Source organism: Manis javanica, chromosome 2 (assembly GCF_040802235.1).
Source record: "Manis javanica isolate MJ-LG chromosome 2, MJ_LKY, whole genome shotgun sequence".
Lineage (NCBI taxonomy): Eukaryota > Metazoa > Chordata > Mammalia > Pholidota > Manidae > Manis > Manis javanica.
Genome location: NC_133157.1, coordinates 121,503,573 through 121,527,998, shown reverse-complemented (window position 1 = coordinate 121,527,998; position 24,426 = coordinate 121,503,573). Strand labels below are relative to the sequence as shown.

The 24,426-nt window shown below is 45.7% G+C and overlaps 1 protein-coding gene across 11 annotated transcripts in view; it reads right to left on the bottom strand.

Moving 5' to 3' along the window:
• FRMD4A (FERM domain containing 4A) overlaps positions 1 to 24,426 on the bottom strand; it is a 560,227-nt gene that overhangs the window by 120,785 nt on the left and 415,016 nt on the right. For all 11 annotated transcript variants that reach the window (XM_073229260.1, XM_073229261.1, XM_073229258.1 and 8 more), the window contains exon 3: positions 4,390 to 4,484. In XM_073229260.1, coding sequence (XP_073085361.1) covers positions 4,390 to 4,484 — 95 coding nt within the window. The remainder of the gene's footprint in view (positions 1 to 4,389; positions 4,485 to 24,426) is intronic.

Below are 24,426 nucleotides of genomic sequence, written 5' to 3'. Positions count from 1 at the left end.
ATTCTTAAAATTTATGATGGAGATTCAAATTAAGACTTAAATATATTATGGCAATCATTGCTTCAATTTAAGGAGTATTTGACTATTTCTGTTAGAATAGCCTCAAAGTTGCTTAGCTACAACTTTTTATGATGGGATCCTCTGCCAACAATTAAGAAAAATTTTTTAATAAAAAAATTGGTTGTTAAGGGTGTTCAACTTATGTGAACTCAAGTCCAAATTCATCTAATTTTACACATTACATACGTGCGGTTCTTTGAGAACAGATCAGATAACTCAAAGTAGAGCTTTATTGATTTAAATTGTGCAACCAGAACCATGAGTTCTGGAAAACAACAAACCAAACTAAAACAAAACAAAACAAAATAACATAGGTGTTAAAATAGTAATGTAAACATTTCAAAAATAAAATGTAAAAATAACTTTCCTTCAAAGATGGCTGCCAATGTTTGATAAATGAAGACCTTACCTATCCTATTTGTACTCACAGAAACAATAAATCTGAACTTCTGAGCTGGTTCTCAAACTGTTGGGTTTCCAGAATCTGTCTGGGATGGAGAGAGTCTGTAACTTTGTAGGTCCCTGGCATATGTCATGATTGGCCCCAAATTTTCAAAGTCTGAGTGAACTTACTAGCTTCTCTTCTTGGATCTGGAGCAAGGAAGTAGAGGAAACTTACTCCAACGTTCCTCTGTCTTAGAACAGGGATTTTCAAACTTGGCTATATATTAGAGTCAACTGGAGGGCTTTGAAAAATCTTGATGCTTAGGCCAGGCCAGGACCAATTAAAATCAGAATTCTAGGGGTGGGCCCTAGGCAATGGTAGTTTATATGGTGTCTCACATGATGCCAATGAGCAGCCAAGGTTGAGAACCATGACTAGCAAAATGTAATTGTTTTAAGATCAAATTTATACCAGGCTCTTTACTTCAGACTGTTTTCAAGGCTGCCAAAAATGTCACTGTTTGCATGTATCTGTAGCTCTTTTTATTAGGGCAGAGTTATAAAAATAAAAGGGGCCAGATGCAATTGAATCTTAAAACAGAAAAAGACATTTGTGGAAAAACTGGTGAAATTTGAATAAAGTCGATAGTTTAGTACCAATGTTAATTTTTTAGTTTTGATAAATGTAACATGGTTTGTGTGGATAAAATGAAGGTTCCTGTGGCCAGGATTCTCACCTGGCCCTGGTTGGCTAGCTCACTACACATGTGTGGGCAATACATTGCTATTGAGTCAATATAAAGAGCCCTGCCCAATGAATGCTCTGGGTGACACGGTGGCACGGCTGCAGGAGAGTAGAGCAGAGGCTGGAGTGGTGGCAGCCCCGACGACAGAGGCCCAGAGGATGGCTGTGTGGAACGGCTGTGCAGAAAGGCCCAGAGGTGGAGACCAGCTTGCTGCATGCAGATTTTCTCTGAATGGATGAGATTTTAGTGACTGACCTGCCACAGTGGAAATAAAGTTGAGTATAACCCTTTCACTCCAAGAACATTCTACTGTCATTTCTTTGGTCACACTGAATCCATAGTGAACTTGCCCAGGGCTGAAGTCCAATGCAAGATAGTTTGCAAGATATTAACACTGGGGAAGAGCAGGGTGGGGGGGGTTGGTGAATTATAGATATAAAGGGTATTTCTGTGTTACCTTTGGAACTCTTCTGCAAGTCCAATTCTTTAAAAATAAAAGTTAAAAAAAATTAAATTAAAAAGGAGAAGACAGAGCTAATATTAATGCTGCAAAATTGTGGACTAGTCAATAATATTAAATATCCCCGGGCATAATGTGTTGCACTGTGGATTTTAGACACTTTACTGAAGAACACAACTTATAGTGAGAGAGAAGCCTAGAGAAACTTCCAATTTCCTGTCCACGTTGTACTTTCTACATCTTTTCTGCAGACCCATCCAGATCCTACCAAATGTTATCAGCAGCAGTTTATATTAAAAGACTCACGACAACATATGACCTAAAAGTCATATATTCTATAATAAGGAATAATAACACTGCTGGTAATACCTCACATTTGGACAGTACTTTATAAGCATTTTCCAAATATGAGTCTTGCTTGAATAGCATTAGGAAATACATAAATACATAGGGTATTCCTTGGGCTGTAATAAAGGATGAAACTTCTGTATTTTATTATAAAATAACAGTGTAGCTCTTGCATAAATCAGATACGCATGCACACACAGTGAGGGTGGGGGCACATATCACAAGGCCAGCACTTACTGACATGTGATCACTGACCTAGACTGAGTGTCACCCAGAGGCCCTACTTTGGGGTGGCAGCTGGCATTCTTCTTCCCTTTTCTAACGGTAAAGGAGAGACATCACATGACCATGGAGGTTGGCCCCAGGTGTCATCAGGCTGTGACTGACTATGCCCTGAGTCACAACCATCCCCTTTGTCTCAGTCCTCTTGTCTGAGTCCCCTGGGTGCACTGGTTCTTGGTTTCCTCCGGCCGCTGACACCAGCTGTGCCCTGTGAGTCAGGCCCTTCTGCCAGTTCTTTTTCAGGAACCACCTGCCAGCTGTAGCTCTTCTCTGCTGACCTCCTGCCAGCGGCCCCCACGTTGTCTGTGCAGAAGATGGCTCACACCCTCTTTGCCACTGTCTCCCACACAGCCCCCCACCGACCTCCACTTTCCTTGAGCCTGGCCTCCCCTCCCGGCTTCCCCGGCCGGCCCGTGAGCCGGAGAGCTGAGACCGGCGCAGTGGGCTGTGCTGTGCGCCCTCACTCTCCTTTCTGTGACGGGTGGTTTTGTGCCACGTCTCTCCTGGGAGAAGAGCGACTTTCTGCCTTACGATCCATTCCTTCTGCCCAGTGCTCTTTGAGCCCTGACCAGGAACATTCGGCAGGCGCCCTGCCGGCCTGGGACAATGTGCTCATTCTTTGACTCTTGCTCATTGAAAGGGAAGTCTAACTGGGACTCATCTAGAGTTCCTGGGATCTTTCAGAAGAGTAAACATACTTGGGAAATGTGAACAATGGGATATAATTAACTGAAATTTCTGGTTTCCTTTTAATTAGTCAATAGCAGTTTAGGGGGTTTATAATGATTCTCAAGAGAAAGGGTAGAAAAAGTAGCTGTTCTCCATGTATATTTGTTTTAAGGCATTTTGTGTTTTTTATTATAGTGCTGGCGCCTAGTTACCCACCCAGCCCTCCAGTTCACAGCCCTGGTTGCTTGGCCCCCACTGCAGGCACAGTGATCCTTTAAGACCGGAGCAAACACTCCTGCCTTCCTCTGGCTCAGAAACCTCAGGACCCAAGGCCAGGGGCCCACCTGGCATCTGCTGGCTTCCTGAGGAAGACATGGTTGTGCTCCTCTGACCTGCTCCCTGATTGCACCGTGGCCTGAAATGTTGCTAATTTACAGGGCGATCACAGGTTCCAGTCTGCTGGAGACGGTTCTGATTTAAACACTCACCCTCTTACTCAGTGTCCCGTTCTGGGTAGTAATCAGATGGCCACCCTGGCCACCTCCCGAGGATAAACGGATCCATGTGCAGCTACTTCTGATTGCCTTGCCCGCTGATCAGTGTGGATGCCTCCTGCCCTTGCTTCTGAGGCTCTCCTGCACCATTCTATTGAAGGGACATGGCTACCCCTTGCTGTCTTATGCAGCCACAAGTCTAACCCTGATCCACTAGTATTTTAGGAAATTATCTCGATAATTCTAAAGATTTGGAGTGTGTGTGTGTGTGTGTATACAAAGAAAGAAAATTAGGAAGCATTTGCTTAGAACACCTTATTCTTATTTAGGAATCTATGCAAGTATTTGCTGTATCTTTTGAAAACAGTATATTAAGGAAATTGAAATTTTAGGACAGATCCCTTACTTGTGTTGCAAAACACCACTTACAGAGCCAAACTGGGAACCATTGCAAGCAGATGTACTTTTCATCACATGAGTAATTTCAATTTTTGATTTTTATATTTGATTTCAGACTAATTCCTGAAAATGCACAGAAACTTTTCTGAATTTTGAATTCTGAATCAAATGCACTTCCTGTTATTGTTATTCCAACACCAGAGAGAGATGTTTAAGTTCTAGAAGTTTTCATTTAATGTTAATAGAAAACAAAACCCATACAAATCCACTTGAAGAAAAATAAACATTTGGGTTCAGAATATGAACCTGCCTGATTATAAGAAGCAGTTTACCTAATAATTTCATAATGTCAGCATCACCCTAATTATATCCTTTGGCTGTTTCAGGCATGATCACAAGGCCTTTGAAATTCAGATGATGAACTTGGACTGACCCCATCCCATAGGACCCAAGTGGCCTGCAGCTGAGCTCGCTGTTGATGGCTGGGCCTGTGCATTGTCAGGTTCGGCGCTTCCCTCCAGGTTCTGAGGGCTGGGAAGGCACTTACGTCTCATCTGTGAAGGCTATTCCAAAGTATTCCTTTTCTTTCAGGTTGAAGTGAGATGCCACAAGGTCAAGCAGCTCCTTGGCCAAAAGCTTGGGCTGGAGGGGGAATAAAATGAAAAAGCGTCAGTGAGTAGAAACTTCCTAAAACATGCAATCTTGGGTTTATGTAATTTTTTAAACAGAATGTCTCAAAACTCAAGTGTATCAATGCAAATGAGTTTTATGAAAGCCAAAGGAATAGACAAGGAGGACATCATTGTCAAAGGAATAGACAAGGAGGACAGCACTGCGTGAATAGCCAAGTCTGGGGCCATGGAGGGACGGAGCCCTTCACCTCGTTTCCTAGTCCCCTGTACTGTCACAAATGGTACTTGCTCTTTGGCAGGGCTGTCGAACACTACGGCACTCCTTCTCCGCGCAGGAGAACATTTGCACTGAATTGACAGGAAGAGGCCTTATTTAAATATACATACATTTAACATATACTCATTTAGTGTTTGTTGTGTGCCAGGCCCCGTTCTTCAGGCCTTCAGCAGCACCAGCGTCTTTGAGGCTATCCTCGTCACAGCCTCTGAGGTGGTCCTGTGAACGGCCCCCCTGGATGGGGAGGAAATGGGCACCTAGAGATTAAACAAGTGTTGGGACTGGGATTTGAATTCTGGCTCCAGAGACTCTTACCCTCCACTACCCCATCTGCTCCCATAATTTACGATCCAAGCAATAAAAGTATCCTCGGGCAAGAAATGTTAAAATTAAGGCCAAAGAACCTTGGGAATAGAATTTAAGAATAAGCAGAAAATCTGCCCTCAATGCATTTGCCTTTCCATAGGAGAAGAGTCTTTACCTAGGAATGTTTTTGTCATAAACTCTTAAACATCTCTGCCTATCTGAAGGAGGGCACCAGAGCATTAGGCCTGAAATCAGGGTAGCTGACAACACATCATTCACCTGGTCTGTCTGTCCTGACGGCCACAGACCAGGCTCTGAGGTGCGGGGAGCGGGGAAAGGCCGTCCCATGCAGACATGGTGCTAAAGGGAATGCTTATTTCTAAGCTAGCTTCCAGGTCAGTATTCTGCAAATGCAATGCCTTTACGACAACCACTCATTCAAACTTTACTTTCTGTATCTCCAAGCTCCAAGCTCAGAATAAAGATTTCAGAAAAAATGTGTGTGTGCACACGTGTGTGTGTCCCTGTGTGTGGATGTATAGTTGTGCACATTAATATGTGCTCTTCCTGGGTGTATTTCCTAATCTGGTGGTTACTCTGTTGAATTTCTCTGTTAGAAGAATGGATAGGACATGTAAACCAAGAGTTACCTGGCTGTTTGGATTCTCATTTCACTGTTTGGGTGCTGCTGTGGTCTGCATTCTTGTCACTCCAATTTCATATATTGATGCCCCAGACCCCAGTGGGACAGCACTTGGAGATGGGGCCTTTGGGAGGTGATCGGGTTTATAGGAGGTCATGAAGGTGGGACCCCATGATTAGGTCAGTGCCCTTACAAGAAGGGACACCAGAGAGATTGCTTGATCTCTCTGTCACCCACGTGAGGACACAGGGAAAAGGCTGCTGTCTGCAAGCCAGGAAGAGCGCCCTCACAAGAATGAGACCAGGGTTGGCATGGGGGGGCTTGGACCTACAGCTTCCAAAAGTGTAAGAAATTTCTGTTGCTGAAGCCCTCCAGTCTGTGGTGGTTTGTTACGGCAGACTGAGCTAATACAGGTGCACTTCCTTTACTTCAACAAACATTTACTGAGTGTCTCCCCTGTGCAGGGCACTTGCCAATGCTACAGCAGATGCAAAAACAAGCAGCACGTAGCTGCTGCCAACAGAGGTACTTATGAGGGACACAGAGTAAGAGCTAATGTTCATTTTAAAAAGCCAACGCAATGTTTCCCCTTTGTTGCCTCACTCCTGGGCTCACAGGTGGCAGCCTATGGGCCTCAGTGACCATCAATTCACCAATGACAACAGACAGAAGTGATGGGAGTGGGTTTGAGGCTAGGGCAGAGCTTCCTCTCCCCAGAAGACATAAATCAATAGAAGAATCCATCTTGATGAATCAACACCATCCGATTCTTTATACTTCTGTTCACACTAAAAAATAAAGCAGTTTCTGTAAGCAAGGGAAATTGAAGATTTTATGCAAGATCGTCCTTCATCAATAGCAGAAATCTACCATGAGGAAATGCAGTGGAGTATGCCTCACCTCTCAGAATGTCATTGATCAATTTCAAAGGTGAATCCAAGAGAAGGGGGCTTGGGCAGTTCAAGCTGTGTTTATTATGGGCTCCTGTAGGCTCTGTTGCCAGTACCACCTCCACCTCCAAAAAGTACCTGGCTGCCCAAATACAAAGCATTTAATGTAGAGCTTGTGACCGAATATTAAACAGTATGGTTGATTTTTAAATTGTAACATACTGTAATTTACCTGTCCAAATGATTGCCATTCCCTTCAAAGTAGTCACAATATTTCTATGATAACTGCTATTTCTTACAACACTTTTTATAATCTTTAGGGTTTGACTTTGAAGCTTGTGTCACATTTGTGAAAGTATCCTCACCAGTGATAAATCTTGCACTCAGAGTGGATCTGATTTTTTTTCAAATGGCAAGTGGGTTTTCTCAACTGGACTCAAAGTCCAGTCTTGAGTGGGGACAGAGGGAGTGGAGAAGATGAGCAGCCTGGGTCAAACTGGTTTCATAAAATGAAGTGTGGCTATAAAGTAATTATTGTAGGTTTGTGGGGCTCATGATGAGGTTTCCAGCCCAAATTTGGAAATGACAGAAATAAGAGTTCCTTTTCTTTGAGAGTTAAACTTTAAAGCCAATATCTCAATAAAATTTGTCAGAGACGAATTTATTTACCCAGGAAGTGAAACAATTACTCGTAGGGCTGGTATAGTCTAACTATAACATGATTAAATACAGTAATTGTTCCATAGGGTGGGCAGGGGTGAATGGAAGGTGGTGTGTCAGGGCGGGGGGGGGGGGATGGAAGGGCAGTTTGGAAAGGAGAGATGAACTAAAAGCAAATGTGGTCACTTAGCCACAGGCCTTGACCACCAGATATAAGAGGTCAGGCCTTTCACATGGCAGAAATGGGCACAAGGGGCTACATCAACTGCTCATATGAAACACTCAAATTACCTACTTAACTCTTTCTTCTAATTCAGTATCTTTTAAAGAAGTTGCTGAGGCATTGCTATGTCCTAGATAGAGTGTAAAGTACTCTCCTATATGACTGCATTACTATCTAAAATAGATGTAAAACTTGAATTCTGTGTAAAATCTTGAATTCACTGTTAGCAACATAAATTACCTTTTCACTTTTTCAAATTTTAGTGTGAACAGAAGTATAGAATATTAGATGGATTCTCCTGTTGCTTCATGTCTTCTGGGGAGAGGAAGCTCTGTCCAAGCTTCACACCCACTCCCACCATCACCTTTGCCAATGGAGATCCTGAGACTTGGTGATGGGTGGCAGGCTGTCCTTGGTCTCACAGCAAAGCCAGGACGGCCTCAAAGGTCACGTGCACAACCCCTCTGAATCCTGCCCCTACTTCCTGAGAGGGAGGTCAAGGATCATGTGCCCTTGAGGGCCCTGTCTGGGTGAGGGTTATATCTCCCACTTGAACCAATACACTGATGTTATGGATTTACACATCAGTGCTTTGAACTTGGTAAAGGTGAGTCTTCCCCTGAGGATGAAAAATCAGGTTTCTGAGCATGTAGGGCTCCAGAACTGACACAACACACTGGAGAAGTCACCAGAGTAAGGGATGCCACTCTAGGAGCTCCACGGTGACATAGACCTGTGATTTCAGCCTGGCACCAGAGCCCTTTTTATATTTCAAGTTCTTCAGCAAGAAAATGAAGGAAACTAAAAAGCTCTGAGCAATAGCAGCGTCACTAGAATAAACTATATCATCTCAAACTCTTAAAATTTTAAAGGATTGTACCTATTTACACATATTTTTGGTTAAAAAAAGGTTACTCCCATTACTTTATACAATAGTTATCACAGATCATATGCACCACTGTCAATGAAGAAAAGCCTAAATTTATTACCCACAATTTACAAATGGGGAAATGTAGGCACAGAAGGGGAAGATAACAGATCCTAGAAAACACAGAGGTTACAGATCCTGACTGTTAAGTCCCTTTTAAAGCCACACTCGTTCTTCCACTGTCTTGGTTGCTGGCAACACCCCAGCCAGTGGCCGCGCCATCAGTGAGCTTGAAGAGTTGCCGCCAGCCTGATGGCCACGTAGCATAAGTGAGAAGCAAAACTCATTGTTAAGCTGCTATGACGTCTGGAGTTGTCATCACAGCATAACCTAGCCTATCCTGACAGATGCAGGCACCAAATCAATTATTCTTTACTGTAAGGCTGGTTTAAAACCATTTAAGGCATCAGCTCCTTGATTTCCTGATCTTGCAAAGTAAGACAATATCCTACCTTAACATGAAGGTGACTAATGACCTACATTGTTCTGAACAGTTCTTAAATTCATTTAGAGCAAGTTGCTGGGTAAGCAGAAAGCTTTATGCTATTACGTACTTTGAAGGGATGCTTACAGAACCCTGCTGATTATAATTTGCCAGTTACTTGTGTGCTATAAACATGTGTGTGGCTTTGCAGGGACTGAGCCGGGAGCAAGGCCAGAAGTGCGGCCTGTAGCCCAGTATAGGACTGCGGGTCGGGTGAGCAGAGGCCCTGGGACTGACTGCAGGTGAGGCAAGCTCTGCCTGTCTTGGGTTGGAAGCAGCCTATTCTGGTCACTGGTGCCATCCAGGCCCTATGAGGTCAGATCATGTAAGACTGACTTTCCCTCAGCCTGTAATTAACTTTGTTCACTCAAAAACCTCTACCCTCTCATTTTCTTTTTCTGCCTCAGGCTTCTTTTTTCATTTGCCCTTTATTCTTCTTAATACCTGACAAATAGAATCTCTACATAAATGTCCACTCAAAACGCACTGCCTGGTGGAGCTGCTTCCCAGTGCTAGCATGATGGCCTTTCCAAGGGTAACAGATATTGGAAACCTGGGCTTCTCTCACATTTTTCAGGGCGGAGAGCAGAGCAGCTGCCTGTCTGTCTCTGCAGTTGGTCTCTACCTCCAGATTTGAGCTCCCAAGGGCTCTGGACTATTCCTGTGCGAAACCACACTCATACCCAGCACATACAAGGTTCCAGAACAGACCCTGCCCACTTCTCAGTCTGTCTTCCAAGATGGGCCGTAATTGGACTGTAATGATCAAAAGGACACATCACATGGGTATGGGGCTACAAAGGGGTGTAGGCACGTCCTCATGATGGTGACCCTTCCAGGTGACTTCCATGAGCTGCTTGGGCAAAGTCTGGGGAGAGGAATAGGGTGGCAAGGTGGCACCCTCGCTCCTCTCCACTTCTCCCCAGAATATTCTTACCGTCACTCCCTATTATATCACCACTTTCTTCTTCACAAGGAGACCTCCTCCAGACAGATGTTCACAGACAAACCATATGACCTCTCTGAGCTTCATCAACTAGACTGAGGAACTGGATTCCTGCCCTAAAATACTGTTCTTTCTGTTATTATTAAATTTAGTTTCTTCCTTCTTTAAAAGCTGGCCAAATTTCTCAAGGTCTGCTCACCTATTCTGAAGAACTCTGCAGCCTTGATGGTTCCCCTCTAGACCTCTGAAACTAGTCAGTTAACATGCCCCCTGTTTTCTACATAATCCTGGACAGGTTACCTAACCTCTTCGCCTCAGTTTCTTCAGCTGCAAAATGGCGATGATCACCAGTCCCATGTCATAGGGCCATTATGAGGATTAAATGAATTCTACTGATCTGCATAAGGTGCTGAGAATAGTGTCTGGCACAAAGGGAGTGCTCTGTGTGTTCACTATTTCAGACCCTCCTTAACTCACCTATGTATTATTATAATAATCTTCTAGATGGTATCAAGTTCTATATGCCAATCTAGTATTTCGGGGCACTCTTTGAATCTAGGCCCAGTTTACCTAACCAACTTCACTTTTGCCCAGTTCCCTACAAAAGTACTCATTTCTGTTCAGTGTATTTGTATTAGAGAAAAGAAAACACCAATCTCATCTTTATTTCCAAACAATGCTCACTTCTTTTAGGAAGCCCTCCTTGACCATCCCACCTCCAAATGGTCTCTTTGTCCCCTGAATTCCTATAGCATCATAGTGCCACATGGACCTCCTTTACCTGTGGCATGCATGCTCTTGTGTTGTGGTGATTTTAATTGAAAAATTTTTTAATTACATAAAATACATATAATATAAAATTTACCATCTTAGCCACTTTTAAGTGTATACAGTTCATGGTTACGTCTATTCACATTGTTGTGCAACCAATCTCCAGAACATTTTCTCTTACAAAATAGAAACTCTGTCCACATTAATCAATTCCAGCCCCAGGCAACTACATTCTTTGTGTCTATGATTTAACTATTCTAGGGACCTCATGTAAGTACTATTAGCCAGTATTTGTCCTTTTGTGACTGGCTTAACTCAATTAGCATAATGTCCTTAAGGTTCATCCATGTTGTAGGTGTCAGAATTTCCTTCCCTTGCACAATTGCATAATATTCCACTGAATGGACATACCACATTGTGTTAATCCATTCATCTGTGGATGGACACTTGGGTTGCTTCCACATTTTGGCTTTGTGAGCAGTGCCATGAGGAACATCGTTGATCTTCTATGGTGTGAGTTGTTGTTCCCTGTAATGGTGGCCCCCACCAAAAGCTATGTTCACTTCCAAATCCCTGGAATATTCCATTACACTGCAAAGGATGTGATGAAAAATCTTGAGAAGAGGAGCTTATCCTGGATCATTATGTGGCCCCCAAATGTAGTAACATGGCCTCTTATAGGAAAGAGGCAGAGACACAGCCACAATAGAAGTCCATATGAAGACGGAAGCACATTTGAGTGGCAAAGCCACATGTCAAGGGATGCTGGCCACCAGAAGGTAGAAAAGGCAAGGAATGGATTTTCCCCTCAGCTTCCAGAAGCACAGCACTGCTGACAGCTTGGTTTTGACTTCTGCCTTCCAGAAGGGAGAAAGGATACACCTGTGTTATTTTAAGCATCAAGTTTGTGGCTATTTGTTATGGCAGCCCCAGGAAACTAATACACACCCTCAAACTAGAACCCCAAAGGTCCCCCAGTGCCTGACATACAGTTCTTAATAGCAGGAAACTCCACATTTGCTGGCTGTTTGAGACATGAATGAGCTGGGGTCTCAGTTTAAAGCCCTGTGTTAGAAGTTATGCTCTCTCTGTAGAGCACCCTTGACTTTCTGGGCACGAAAGCCACATTAGGATGTTTTGGTGGAGACACCTTTGTCCCAGAGCTGACCCTGGTCCGTTAGTGGCAGAATGGCCTTCAACTCAGTGATTTCTTCCCTCCAGCCCTTTCTTGTCATCCACCATTCCCTTGGGGCATCTCACAGATTCTAAATCAAGGGACTTGCAGTTCTGAATTAACTGCATTTCAAAATTTAAACATCAAATAGCTCCCATCTGTGCTTCAAGATGGGCCGTGGCCTGATGACAGACCCTCCCCACCCCAGGCTGTCTGGACAGTCCCCCTTCAATGAAGCACGCACAGTGACGGCTGGACCCACCCAAGGGTGATTCCCTGTGCTGGTGGAGCGGCTGCAGCTGTGCAGGCAGCAGCAAGAGTGGGGAGAAAGCCTGGTCAGTCTGCCCTTTCTTTTCAACTTTTCTGGAATCATAGAGGCAGAGAAGGGGTGAAGAAGAGCTGCTCTGAATAAATGATTCCTGAGAGCTGCCTCTGTGAGGCCCTGCCTGTCACAGTGTCTCCCAGAGCAGCTGCGAGCCTGTCTTCCCCACCCCTAGCCCCTGGGGCTCTGTGATCAGTGAGTGTGGGCTGCCCACTCTCCCTGGGGGGAGGCTCAGGTGCTGGGGAGAAGGCATGAGGTCACTCTGCACCCAGATGTGGGGCAGGCAGCACTCCCCTCCTGCTCATCATGCCCTTGAGGCTCTGCTGATTAGCTGGGAGGCTGGCCTCCTTTCCTACCCTCTCTGAGCACAGCCCTGGGTTGCCCTGGGTTGTGTAGCGGTGCAAACAGAGGCTGCTTCCTTCATGCAGGCTGACGGGAAGAGCAATAGGGCCTGCCGTCTCCTGGCTCCCAGGCACCCTGCATAGGTAGGGAGCCGTCGTAAAGCTAAGGTCCTGCCAGAGGGAACATCTCTCTATCTCACAGGTCCCCATCCAGCCTGAACCCCACTCACCAGTGGACACCAGACAAATGCTTTACCTTGGTTTAGGAGTGACCAGCAGAACATCTCAGCAAAGCAGCTACAGATGCAGCCGTACTAACAGCTCCATTTACGGGTGCGGCCTCTGCTGAGTGCCACACTAGGTGTTTACACCAACTGACACCCAGGAAGTAGATGCCAGGATTACCGCCATTTGACAGAGGAGCGAGCAAGGCACAGAGACAGGAGTAAGTTGCCAAATGCATGGCTAGTAACTGGCTGGTCTTAACCTTACAGCGAGGTATGCACAGGTTGCCCGGGGATGCTGGATTATATAACGGGCCAGAGAGACGGCTTACCCAACCCACTTCACTTACCAGGGAGGAAACTATAGCCTAGGGGCCCAGAAGCCTGCCCAAGACAAGAGGGGTCACCATAGTCGCCAGCATCGGTGGGGCCAGGACCTAAGTACCTAACGCTGTCCTAGCGCTCTTGTTTTTCCCACTTAAGTAGGGACTGAGTAGGTCTTTTCAGAAAAGGCTGCAAAGCTCTGAAGCAGGAAGGAAGGAAGGAAAACCAAATACATGAAGGCCCACGGGCTGCTGGCAGGCACAGAGCTGTCACTGGCACACACTGCTGAGTCCCGGAGATGCTCGTGCTGCTCTGCCCCCCAGCACAGGCCTCCCCCTGCTGGGCAGGGACTCACTTATATAATCCCATTTGATCTTCAAAACACCACTGCAGTATTTTATGGATGGGAACACTGGGGCTTAGAAATGTCAGTGTGCCCACTGTCATGATCCCCCTGGGCACAGAGCATACAAGGGGCTTGAGTCTAGGACTGACTCCAAAGCTTTGGTTTCAATGACTGGGTACGGATCCAGCAAGTAACAACCAGCACAATCAAGAGGGGTTGGAGGCTGTTTTTTCTAAATCCAGTAGAATTTTGCCAGGCAATAAGCCCTGGTTTTATCAATATTGCAGCCCTGTCCCCTTGCACAGAACCCGACACACAGCAGGTGCCTAATAAAGGTGCCTTGTTGGTAGGTCTGGGTAGGTGAAAGGATCATGTATTTGATTGTTACAGCAGCCTAGCAGGGAAGTAGACTGCATGAGAGCATGGGCCCTACACACGCCCAAGGCTGGTCAAAGCACAGAACCACTAGACAGAGATTGTGGGGCCTCGGGGCTGCACAGGACCAGATACCATAGGCTCAGATGCAGGAGTCTCCAAGTTCCAGTCAAGTGTATGCCTGCAGGTGCCCATGAAGGAGGCTGGAACATTATTTGGCAATGTTACTTGTAAACCCAAGGAAGCATGTGTCGTATCTGTAGTCCAAGTCCCTATTTCAGCACACCTTGTTCTCCTACCCTGACTTCTCCCTGCCACCAAATGCAATGACAACTAGCTCCTTTAATTGCTTCCCTTCACCGCCTACCTATTCCCTCCCTTCCCAGTGGACTCTGCCACTTAATCCAGAGATGGGGACTTCCAGAGAACCATCTCTGGGGGTTCCCCAATAGACTCCCAGTAGGTACTATTACTGTATACTATTCTCTGTATTATTCTATTTCATTCCCTTGTTCTCTCCCTTATTTTCACAGTTTCTTCCACATTTTGCTCAGATACAGTCTGGTCTCAGGTTCAGGAAAGTACGGGTTGCTATCAGCCTGGGAAGCAGACACTTTCTCATCTGTGCATTTGAATGATGCCCAATGGGAAGGCTTTGACAGGCGTGCATAATTACTGCTCCTCCAGAAATGCAAAGTACTCTGCCGCTGGCTGGGGAGCCTGCGCTATTCAGGATCTACCCCCTCTGGACTCTGAGCAGGAGGGCAGGTGTTCATTAGGGAGTGCCTGCTGATTAACACAGTCACCCCGAGACTCCAGCCTGCCCAGGGCAATGTCACAAGGACTGCTTGTCCGGGAGGCTCCCTTCAGCATCCTCTATTAATGAAACAGTAAATGTTTCAATGAGGTGCAAACACAAAAAGATGCACAGTATTCAATATGCCTCTACCACCGAGGGCTGTCAAGTCTACAGCCCCAATTCTGAGATATTTCTAGTGAATATGGGGATGCTAAGGTTCTTCTGACTCAAGCTTCATCTTCCATGGCCATCATGTCCACCACTTTAATCTTTTTCCTTGAAAAAGAAGCCTGTTCTGCTTCTTGTGCATTATGACCTTGTCTTGTCCTACATTGAGTAACAAATTACTATTTTGGATGTAACCTGTCCATACACTCCCTGGGCCGTGAAGTGAGCTGTTCAGGATCAAAGTGACAGGTTGGTTATCTTTTCAGTGAGCCAAATGGTATCACGACCAGTTCAAACTTGCTGCCTTTAAGTCACTGTACTCTGACATATAGCCTTTGCTTGATGCTCAGGGAAGAGTGGAGAAGGGCATTGTCCAAGAGCACAAGAACCTGGAGCTTTGAAATAAGCTCTGTGTGGTATCTATGGAGGCCATGAAGCCTTGGGCAAGCCCGAATCATTCCAATCGCCAACTTTGCAGTCAGCAATAGCCAGACAGTTAGGAGTAAATGCAGTAGGGTAGAGAGAGGAGTAAAGGTGGAGCCATTTCTGGGGACACGTAGTTTGCCACCTTTCCAATGTCATGTACAGAAGGGGTGGCACCTGCTGCCTCTTGCCTGGGGTGTGGCTGGTGTTCAAACAATGCGACCTGCCTTCTGCTACGATGGTGGGGACAGTAGGGGGCTGTACGGGGGTATAAACATATCTTGTTCTATACAGATAACATATTGCTATGCTTGACCTTGAAACTTAAGTGCCCCTTTCATGAAAACTGGGTAGGGGATTTGCAGTCAGACCACAGGGCTTAGAAACCCAGGTCCATGTGATGTGTCAAGTGATTAGCATTTGCTCTTGCTTTGGAACTTTGGGACAATATGTACCTCACGGGATTGTTGTGAGGATTCAATACATGATCATTTATGAAGTATGTGGTGAATGAAGGGTGCTTATTAAAAGTTGGCTTCTTCTTTCCTCCTTCAATCAGTAACTGAATTCCCATGAACATTATTCTCCCCTCGTCACTTTACTAATGACCTTGTCTGAGTGAACTGTTACATTCTTTATCTCAGGAACCATGATTACATCATCCCTTGCAGTAAGGAGAACAGAAAGCAGACAACTTCCCTCAGAATCAAACTTATTTGGGCAGACTTGCCCTAAATAGCACACCTTCTCTGCTTCTGGTGTCTGCTCAGTAACACCCACCTCCATTCATGAGACTATCTACCTTCCCACATCTGTCCTTGCCTCCTACTTTAGGGGTAAAATTACATTTTTTGGCCAGGAAAAAAAGAAGTTTCACATGTCAGTGATAAGCCAGAGACACAGTGCTGGCTTCCTGTTTGTCAGCATTTTAATTTGGGAGCTCCCAGCTCCCCCCTGTGGACCCTGTCCCCATGGCTCTTGCAAATTGCTGGCAGGTGCATGCTACAGAGATACATTGTGCTCTGCCGATGATGTCATTTTCAATATAATTAAAAAGGTACTCTTGCTGGGGTAGGAGAGTGATGAAAAAGTGCACAGGTAGTGATGTCCCAGGAGGCAAATGAGGAAAGATCAACTTTGCTGAAAAATATTTATTCCTGAAGAGCAGTTTCATTAAATTCAGATAAGCCACAATGCCGAAGGCACTGAGCCCCTCCCTTGCACCACACTAATTAAATGGATGGGAACAGATGACGAGCCGCAGGGCCCAAAGTTGCATTTGTAATACTTTCATTCTTGGGTCAAAATAGTATTTTACTATTCATTGGCACCCACCCGCTCCCCACTTCCAGAAGGCTTGGAGAAGGCTTACGAAATTTTAAATGATATAAGATAGGGGGACTCAGAACATAAATAAGACACAGTCCACTGAAGACAATCAGACACAGGAGCTATGCTAATTCCTGCGGCTGGCACAGTTTGCTGGGTACACAGGTTTTGTCAGCAGACCAAAGAAAGCAGGCTAAGTTCACACACCCAGGCAAGCCTTTTCCTGGAAGTACACTCAAGAAGGAATTTATCTGATTTCACCTGTAAGGGACTAGGTAGCCATCTCCAACCTAGTTCTGGGAAACACAGAAATGTAGCTGACAAGGGCTGTTTCATGCTTTAGCCCCCGCCATGAGGCCCCGCACAAAGGCATGCTAGGCAACCCTCTTTGTGACTTGGGAGCAGATTTTAAAGCAATCTCTCAAACCCAATGGGATATTCTAAGACAGGCCTTATGTCAGATGTTTACTGATATGAATTTGGCCAGAGATTTCGGAGGTAATATTTTATGGGTTTTTTAACATGTGTTAACGATGGCCATCAGGCTGTTTGGCACAGACGTTTTGTCTTGATTCTGAAGCAAGCCAAGTAGTAAGAAATATGAAGTCAGTCCCAATTCCAGCAAAGGCAAACAGGTTCCTGCTGACCGATAAGGCAAAAGGAAGGAGTCTTGTTCAGAAATGTGAAAGCAGGTAAGTGAAGCCAAGGACCTTGGATCTGAGCAGGACGGAGGGGAAGTGGTGCAGTGGGCCAGCAGGCAGGAATGGCCTGGCTCAATCTTCTCTCTGCAACAGGTCTACAAGACACTCCTGGGTGATGGGCAGCGGCGGGCCTGGAGACCAGAGAGGTAGGTGGGACAGTGGGAGGGGAAGGGGTCTCTGCTCCTTCCTGCTTCTAAGGGGCCTGCTCTTTACTGTGTACCTGCTCCTGTGGCCCCCCGGCCCGTTCTTTCTCTGCTGCCTGAACCACCACTTATCCCAAACCCTGTGTGGGAACCCCTCATCAGGGAGAGCTGCCCTGACCTCACACCCCACCCTGGGTTCCTACCTGGCTGGCCCAGAGGCTCAGGCTAGGCTCTACTCACAGAGGTGTACTGGCCCCTCCTGACACACTCACACCACGACACTTTCAGCTTTGTTCATAGTCCATTTGTTTTTGAGAAATGACCACGTGTTGGGAGCAGGAACAGTGTCGCACGTACATTTGTTTCCATTAAGCTGACCCAAATGACCAATGTTGAGGGGCTCCATGGATGGATAAGTGGATCCATGAATGAATGAACAGTGATGTAGGGACAGGATTTGAGCAGAAACCTTCAGGTTGATAAAAACCAGTGTTCCCGAGTCCTACTTCCAGGTCCCACCCTTCTCAATCTTGGGTGAGCTCATCTCTTCTCTGGGTTCTAACTCTCACCTACTTCACATGCACCCAAAGCCAGAGAAGGCTTCATTCTCAGCAGGCATCAGGAAGGTGTCTCCACCACTATGATCTCTGTTAGGACTCGTCTAGAGATGGGTCCAGCTTAGGGCCGACTCCTCATCTTCGGTGCATCACCCTGTTAGCCAGAGCTGTCCTTACTACGTGGAACTGAGGAAAAGTGTGGGGAGGTCTGTCGGCGGGAGCAAAGGAAAAAGGACCCCAGCTTTGCTTTTATCACCTGCCTGTCTCCTGTGTCAAAATCGCTTCATCAAAATAAGTCAGGGGCCTGGCAGGGCCGGCTGCAACACTGAACTTGAAGACTTGCAGTGAGTTGATCCGCATGCAGCACATAAGGCCCTCTGACCCTTCCCTCCGGTGGCCTGGTGCTTGCGCATCGCAGTGACTCATCTGCGGCTTTGACCATGTGCGTCTCCAGCTTGCCCTCACTTTCTCTCTCTCTCAAGACCTTGCATTTTCCCTTTCAGAGGAGAGTCAATAAGCTTTACATTCATAATAGTGTGTCAATCTGCAGAGAGAGAAATCATCACAGGCTGTGACCCTGTGGCTGCAGTGTCACTGGTTGCTAGGCAGGGTGTCCTCTGGGCAGGGAGCTGTCACTCCTGGCCCCCCTTCCTTCACTTCTAAGGGCAAGGGTCAGACTATGGCCCAGGTCACAGGCACAAAGGAGGTTTTGTTGTCTGTGCTGCTGCCTTCCAAAGCCTCTGAACGACTCCTTTCAAAGAAGTCAGGGATTCAAGATAGCAGTAGTGTTAGAGCAAGAAGGTAAAAAAAAAATAATGAAAATATAACATGTCTTCCTCCCAGAGCTCCTCCAAAGTCATGGTGCAGTAAAAGGAGTCCTGGGCCAACACTGGAGGTTCAGGAGTTTGTCCTGACTTGGCTGGTCACAGAGGCCCACAGTTCTAGGAGCAGAGATGGTGGGAGATGATGGTTGATTTCCAGTTTCACTGGGTGCTTGAAGATGCTTCATTCCACCTACTCCTACCCCTGCAGAGCCTGAGGCTCCAGATGAATGTGACCCCAGCACTGTCATCTGACACTTCACAAGACGCTGAAAGGAAAGTCTGACCCTGTAAGTTCATGTTCAGGGTCATACAATGTGTGTGTGCACACACATATGCCCTTAGTTTAATAACTTTTGACTTAAAAAAATTAGTCCAGAATTACATCTTTCCACATGACATTTCTCAGATGGACAAAAAGGCATAGAGAGAAAGGTAGGACCCTCACTTCCACAGTCTCTGCTGGGTTTTTAGAAAACATGGCTTCCCAACTCCCTGGTGGAGCTCCCTTGGATGACACGGACCTCACGGACTGCCCTGCACAGACCTGGGCAGTGAACTACAGCCTTAAGAAACCAGAATCTTTGTTAGTACATCGGTGGGTCAGAGAGTCAGGCAGGGTGACGCTTTTAGCCTATCTGAGCTCATGAAAGCCCAGTTTACAGGTGGTGCTAAGTGCCTCTTTATTTCTTCCCCATGAACTGGCTGTGATGTGAAATTCGATGAGAAGACAATACAGACATTAAGAATTCCCTCACTGAGAAGGTTTGACAACCACAACGCTTTCTGACAAGGCTGCAAGGACATTTAAAAAAATTGTAATAGAACACACATAACACAAAATTTACCATCTTAACCATTTTTAAGTGTATGATTCAGTAGTGTGGAGTACACTCGCATTGTGCAACCAATCTCCAGAACTCTTCATTGTGCAAAACTGAAACTCTGTACTCACTAGACAAAGTATCAAGTATATTTTGAGGGGAAATTAAATCAGCATTATTTAAAAAATTGAGTGGGTGTGGCCTAAGGGAGGGAAGGAGGTGAGTACACAAACTTACAGGTCTTTTTCAAAGTGCTATTAACTTGGAAGTTACATCATTTATTTCATTTCTAATGCCTCATCCTTTGCTCCAATGTTTCATGCATGTAACACATTAAACGTGTAAGAAATACAGATTCTCAATAAATATGAAGTTCTGTTGTATAGAAAACACACTAATTCCCCAAAATCTGACCTTAAGATTCTGACCTTCACTGTGCCAACACTTTAGGAACAAGGGATTCACACAGTTAATGCTGTTAAAGTTGTATCTGGAAAGTGCGTATTTTTAAAAAGAGAAGTCCTGCAAGGAAAATCTTAGAGATTTGAGATACTAGATCACATTTCCTCCTGGCCAGAACTGGGGGATGGCACATATGTGTCACTGGAAGCAGTGTGCCCTGTCTTCATGCATACCAGACACTATTCGCTTTTCAGTTTTAATTGACATGGACTGGGCAAAGGTCTGACTCTCAATTTATCTTTACCTGTCTCTCTCTGAGTAAATCTCAACCCTGACCTGGACCAGCACCCACAGGAACAGCCAAGCTTAGATCTTTAGGGAGTGAGTACATGGTATGTATGACATATAATGGAAAGTCACATGACTCAGTGGTCACGGAAACAGGTTATATACACAGTTTAGATTAAGTCTGTTTACAAAGCTATGGAGCATAAATAAAGCTATAAAGCTGTCCATGGACTACACTCAAATCATGAAGAAAGGTGTCCGAGCTGTTCAGCATGGGGCACAACCTTCTGTACTTGGATTTCAAATCACTGCCTTTATGTGAGAGTCAGAGGCATGAATCAAGTGGTTATGTTTGAGATGAAACTTCTAAAACTTAACATTTAAAAAATAACAGACTCATGGTAATTTTTACTTATTTTGTTTTTTTGTCTATATACCCAGGATGACACCAGGAGAGGAAAGGTGTGGGGACCTCTGGGACAACCTGGGAATTATGGCAGGTCAAACACCTGCCCTGACCTTCGCTCTGACACCCACTCCTGAATACCCCCCAACACTCACCACTGTGCCCTCTTCCAGCATTTATTTTAGGTTCAGATCCTGTGGAAATGCCCCATCCTCAGGCTCTTCCCCCCACTCTTCCTGTCCTATGCCAAAGAAGAAGTGAAAACCCCCGCCTGCGCTGAGAGGGCCCTAGAACCCACCAGTGGAGGAACAGCGCTTACTTTGCCACAGAGGCCCCGCAGCTTTCTCAAGGCCAGGGTAGAGTCAGTCCCCTGAGCACTCATGACCGCAAAGGCCCAAGCCGAGAGTCCGAGGGTGAAGGCACGGAGAAGCAAAAAATGCTCACCCTTTCCTTCACAAAGCACCTCAAAATTCCTGCTGAGAGAATGAGCCCATGAATGCCCCCCAATAAACCACTGGCCAGGCCAGCTATGGGCTGCACTGCCGGGGCTGGGCAGGGGGTCCCCTGACCAACAGCTTCATCAAGAAGGGATATTGAGAGGCTGGGGCCTCAGGTGGGTGCAAGGGAGACACACTTGTTGGCAGTGGTTGCAGAACTAGCTAGACTTCCTGATGGTTTTACAGGTGCATACACACATCAAAGTGATCAAATTGTACATTTTAAATAGATGCAGTTTGAACAGACAGATGGTACAAGATTCAAGCAGTAAAAAGCTAGTCCTTCCCCACCCCCAGCCCCAACTCTCAGGCCCCCAGTTTTAGATTTTTCAGACAGACACTCTGGTCACACACAACCCAGGCCCAAAGCAGACCCACGTTAGAAGTTCTCTTCCCCGAGGACGTATAAGTTGCTTTGAAAAATACCAAGTATCTAGGTTGCAGTTCTCTTACGGAACCAGTCCCTGGACACAAATCAGTTTCATCTTCCCTAAAATATAACTGCCTGCAGACATCAGCTCAATCATTTGTCCTCTTCTCCAGGAGGGAGAAAAATGGGGAAAAATCAAACCCCATACCCGGGAGGCAACTTTTAGCTCCGCTAAGTATTAATTTCTGAACAAAGGGTCCCTGAATTTGAAAGCTTGACACTAAAAGATAACTTTTGAAGAGGCCAACTTCATTCCCCAGGGCATACAGAGGGCCTAAACTGACGTGCCTAAAATTTCTGGTCCAGAGAACTGTCTTCAGAGTCACACAGAACATTAGCAGAAGAAGGAAGAGGGTCTGTGGGAGGCAGACAGGGACAGAGACAGGCCATGTTAACAGGGGACAAGCTCCCAGGAAGGCCCCGAAGAGGCGTGATTTAAATGAGCTCAGGAGGGAGCCAATGGCTCTTGAAGACGACAGGGTACATTTCTCCTCAACCACACCCACCTCACTCTTACCTCTGAAATCCCTCCCTGTCAGCTCTCCCCTTAGTCCTGCTTTGGCAAAGGGACGCCCAGACAACTGGATGACTTCCCAGTACCTACCACTCCACAGCCATCTGCCTCACAGAGAGTCAGGCTGCCTGAGGTGGAGTCATGGAACGGACAAGAGAGAACTACTACACTCTCTCTTCTTTTCCAAAATGCATGCATTCAGCATGGGCTCAGCAAACAGTGATTAAGAGCAGCCCTCCGATATCAGACCTGATGGCTCAAACCCAGTTTCTTTACTCCTGGGGCTGTGTGGCCTTTGGCAATTTACTTAACTCAGTTTGTGACTCAGTTTCCTCAACAGCAGAATGGAGATAAAAACCATTTCTCCCAGAGTTGTCATAAAGAATCAACAAAAACATGCAAGAATACTTAATAGTGTGCCTGGCATATAAATATTCATAATTTTTATACATTGTTACATACTCTGTATATTGTTTTTATTCTATGATCTAGTAAATATCTAGAGAGTGCCTTAGTTTGGGCCTGGCACTAAGTGGGGCAGTAAAGAATTCAGTATAGAGTTTTTCTCCAAGGGATGGGCAACAGTCTTTCTTGGAAGGAGCTCTTATGATATTCATCTAACATTTTGATGGTGACATCATCCTAAAGAGCTCAAAACATTTTTTGTCATTTCCTTGATTTGGCAGCTTTCCTGGGAAAGATAAAGGTGCGGTCTAGAAATGAACACTTTTTGTTGGAAAACCGAGGCACAGAGAGGCCAAGGAGCTTGCCCAGCCTCACCCCACCGCCCCTGGCAGAGCTGAACTAAGACACGTGTCTGGACATGGAGTGGATGTAGCATCTCCCAGGGGGTTATGACATGGAGCCTGTTCCCACTGGGGTCTGACAAGGTGGATCACCCAAAAGGAGTTTATGGTCTTAGAGGAAGGGATTTTCATGAGTTGGGAGGCCTGGGAAGACTGGCTGACCATGTGCCTTCTCTGCTGGCCTCCTGGATGGTCTAACAGGCAAACGCGCCATCTCAGCCTGGAGCACACCGTGAGGCATTTCCCAGATTCACTTGACACAGAATCTTCCCCCATGGAGAACCTTCTGAGCCTCATGCTCCATGGAGCACATTTTTGGGAATACTGATTCAGGGAGTGGTTTCCTCAGAGGGGCTGCCTTTTGAGAGAACCATCCAAAATTAGAAATACAAGTTTAAACCAACTACCTCCCTCCCTTAATATGGTCACTTAGCTGGAAAGAAACTTCTCCCAGCAAGGTTCAAGGGCTCTGACACTAGGGTCCTGGAGCCCCAACTAGGCATCAAATCACTGCTTCTGCGGATACACATGCCAAAAAGCCAAGAATTCCAGCCAAGATTCCTGACCTTGGTTAATGAAACTGTTTAGAGCTTTCCAGAGATCAGAGAGTCAGCAGTGGGGAATGTACAGCAGTTACAAAGGATCAGAGGTTCATGTTCTCAGCCACTGTGCTTTTTCCAACAGTTGGCCACAACGGGCAGCTTCTGATTTGTATCCTCTTGGGCAGTATTATTCCTCAAAGTCACTCTCACCTCTGCGCTGGCACCATATACATGTGCCCCCAGTGCTCTGATGCTGATAATAGAACCCTGCACACCCCAACAGGAACTTTGCAAGTGGGGTGCAGTTACAACTCCCTGCTTTCTTCCCAGCGAATCCCAGTTCCACTCGTCTTCTGCAAGGTGTTCTATCAATCCACAGACCGGCTGGGTACTTTCTGTTAACTTCATCACTTTCTTTTGCTTCATGTTCTGACAACACGAGAGCAGCCAGGAACTTGTCCCTAGCCTCTACGGTATCCTACCCAGTGAACACCTTTAAAGATGATGGTGAAGGAAAGCAGGCTTAGCTCCATCAGAAATTGTCCTTTCCATGAAAGACAGGGCATAACTTCCTCTCTTCATTCTCCTCTTTAAAACACCATGGATAAAAATCTCTGAATTCTGATGTACTATTCATGGTCATACACTCACCTCTCCCAGCTACGCTCCATGGTGTGTCTTTCTGTTTCCTCTCCAAATTGTCTTCTGTGTATCTGACTCTATTAGCACTATGTTCTTTAGACTGTAAGCAACTGGGGGATGGTGACATCATTTGTTTTCATGCCTTATACAGTTTAAAATACTGACTATGACATGACATTGAATAAAAGCTATCTGATGATGAATAAGATAAACAATGATTAATATAACTTTCAGGCCTGGCTGGAAGAATCACCCTTATAAAGACATTTTTAGGAGGTCACCATGTATTCAGTCATTCATCTGAACAGAAGACTAAGGAAATTATGTTTATGAGGAAATATTTTTTAAATGGTCTTCCTTGGTGGTAATTTCAGCCAGCAGGCTTCCCACCATGAAATGCCCACTGAAATAAATGAGGAAGTCTAC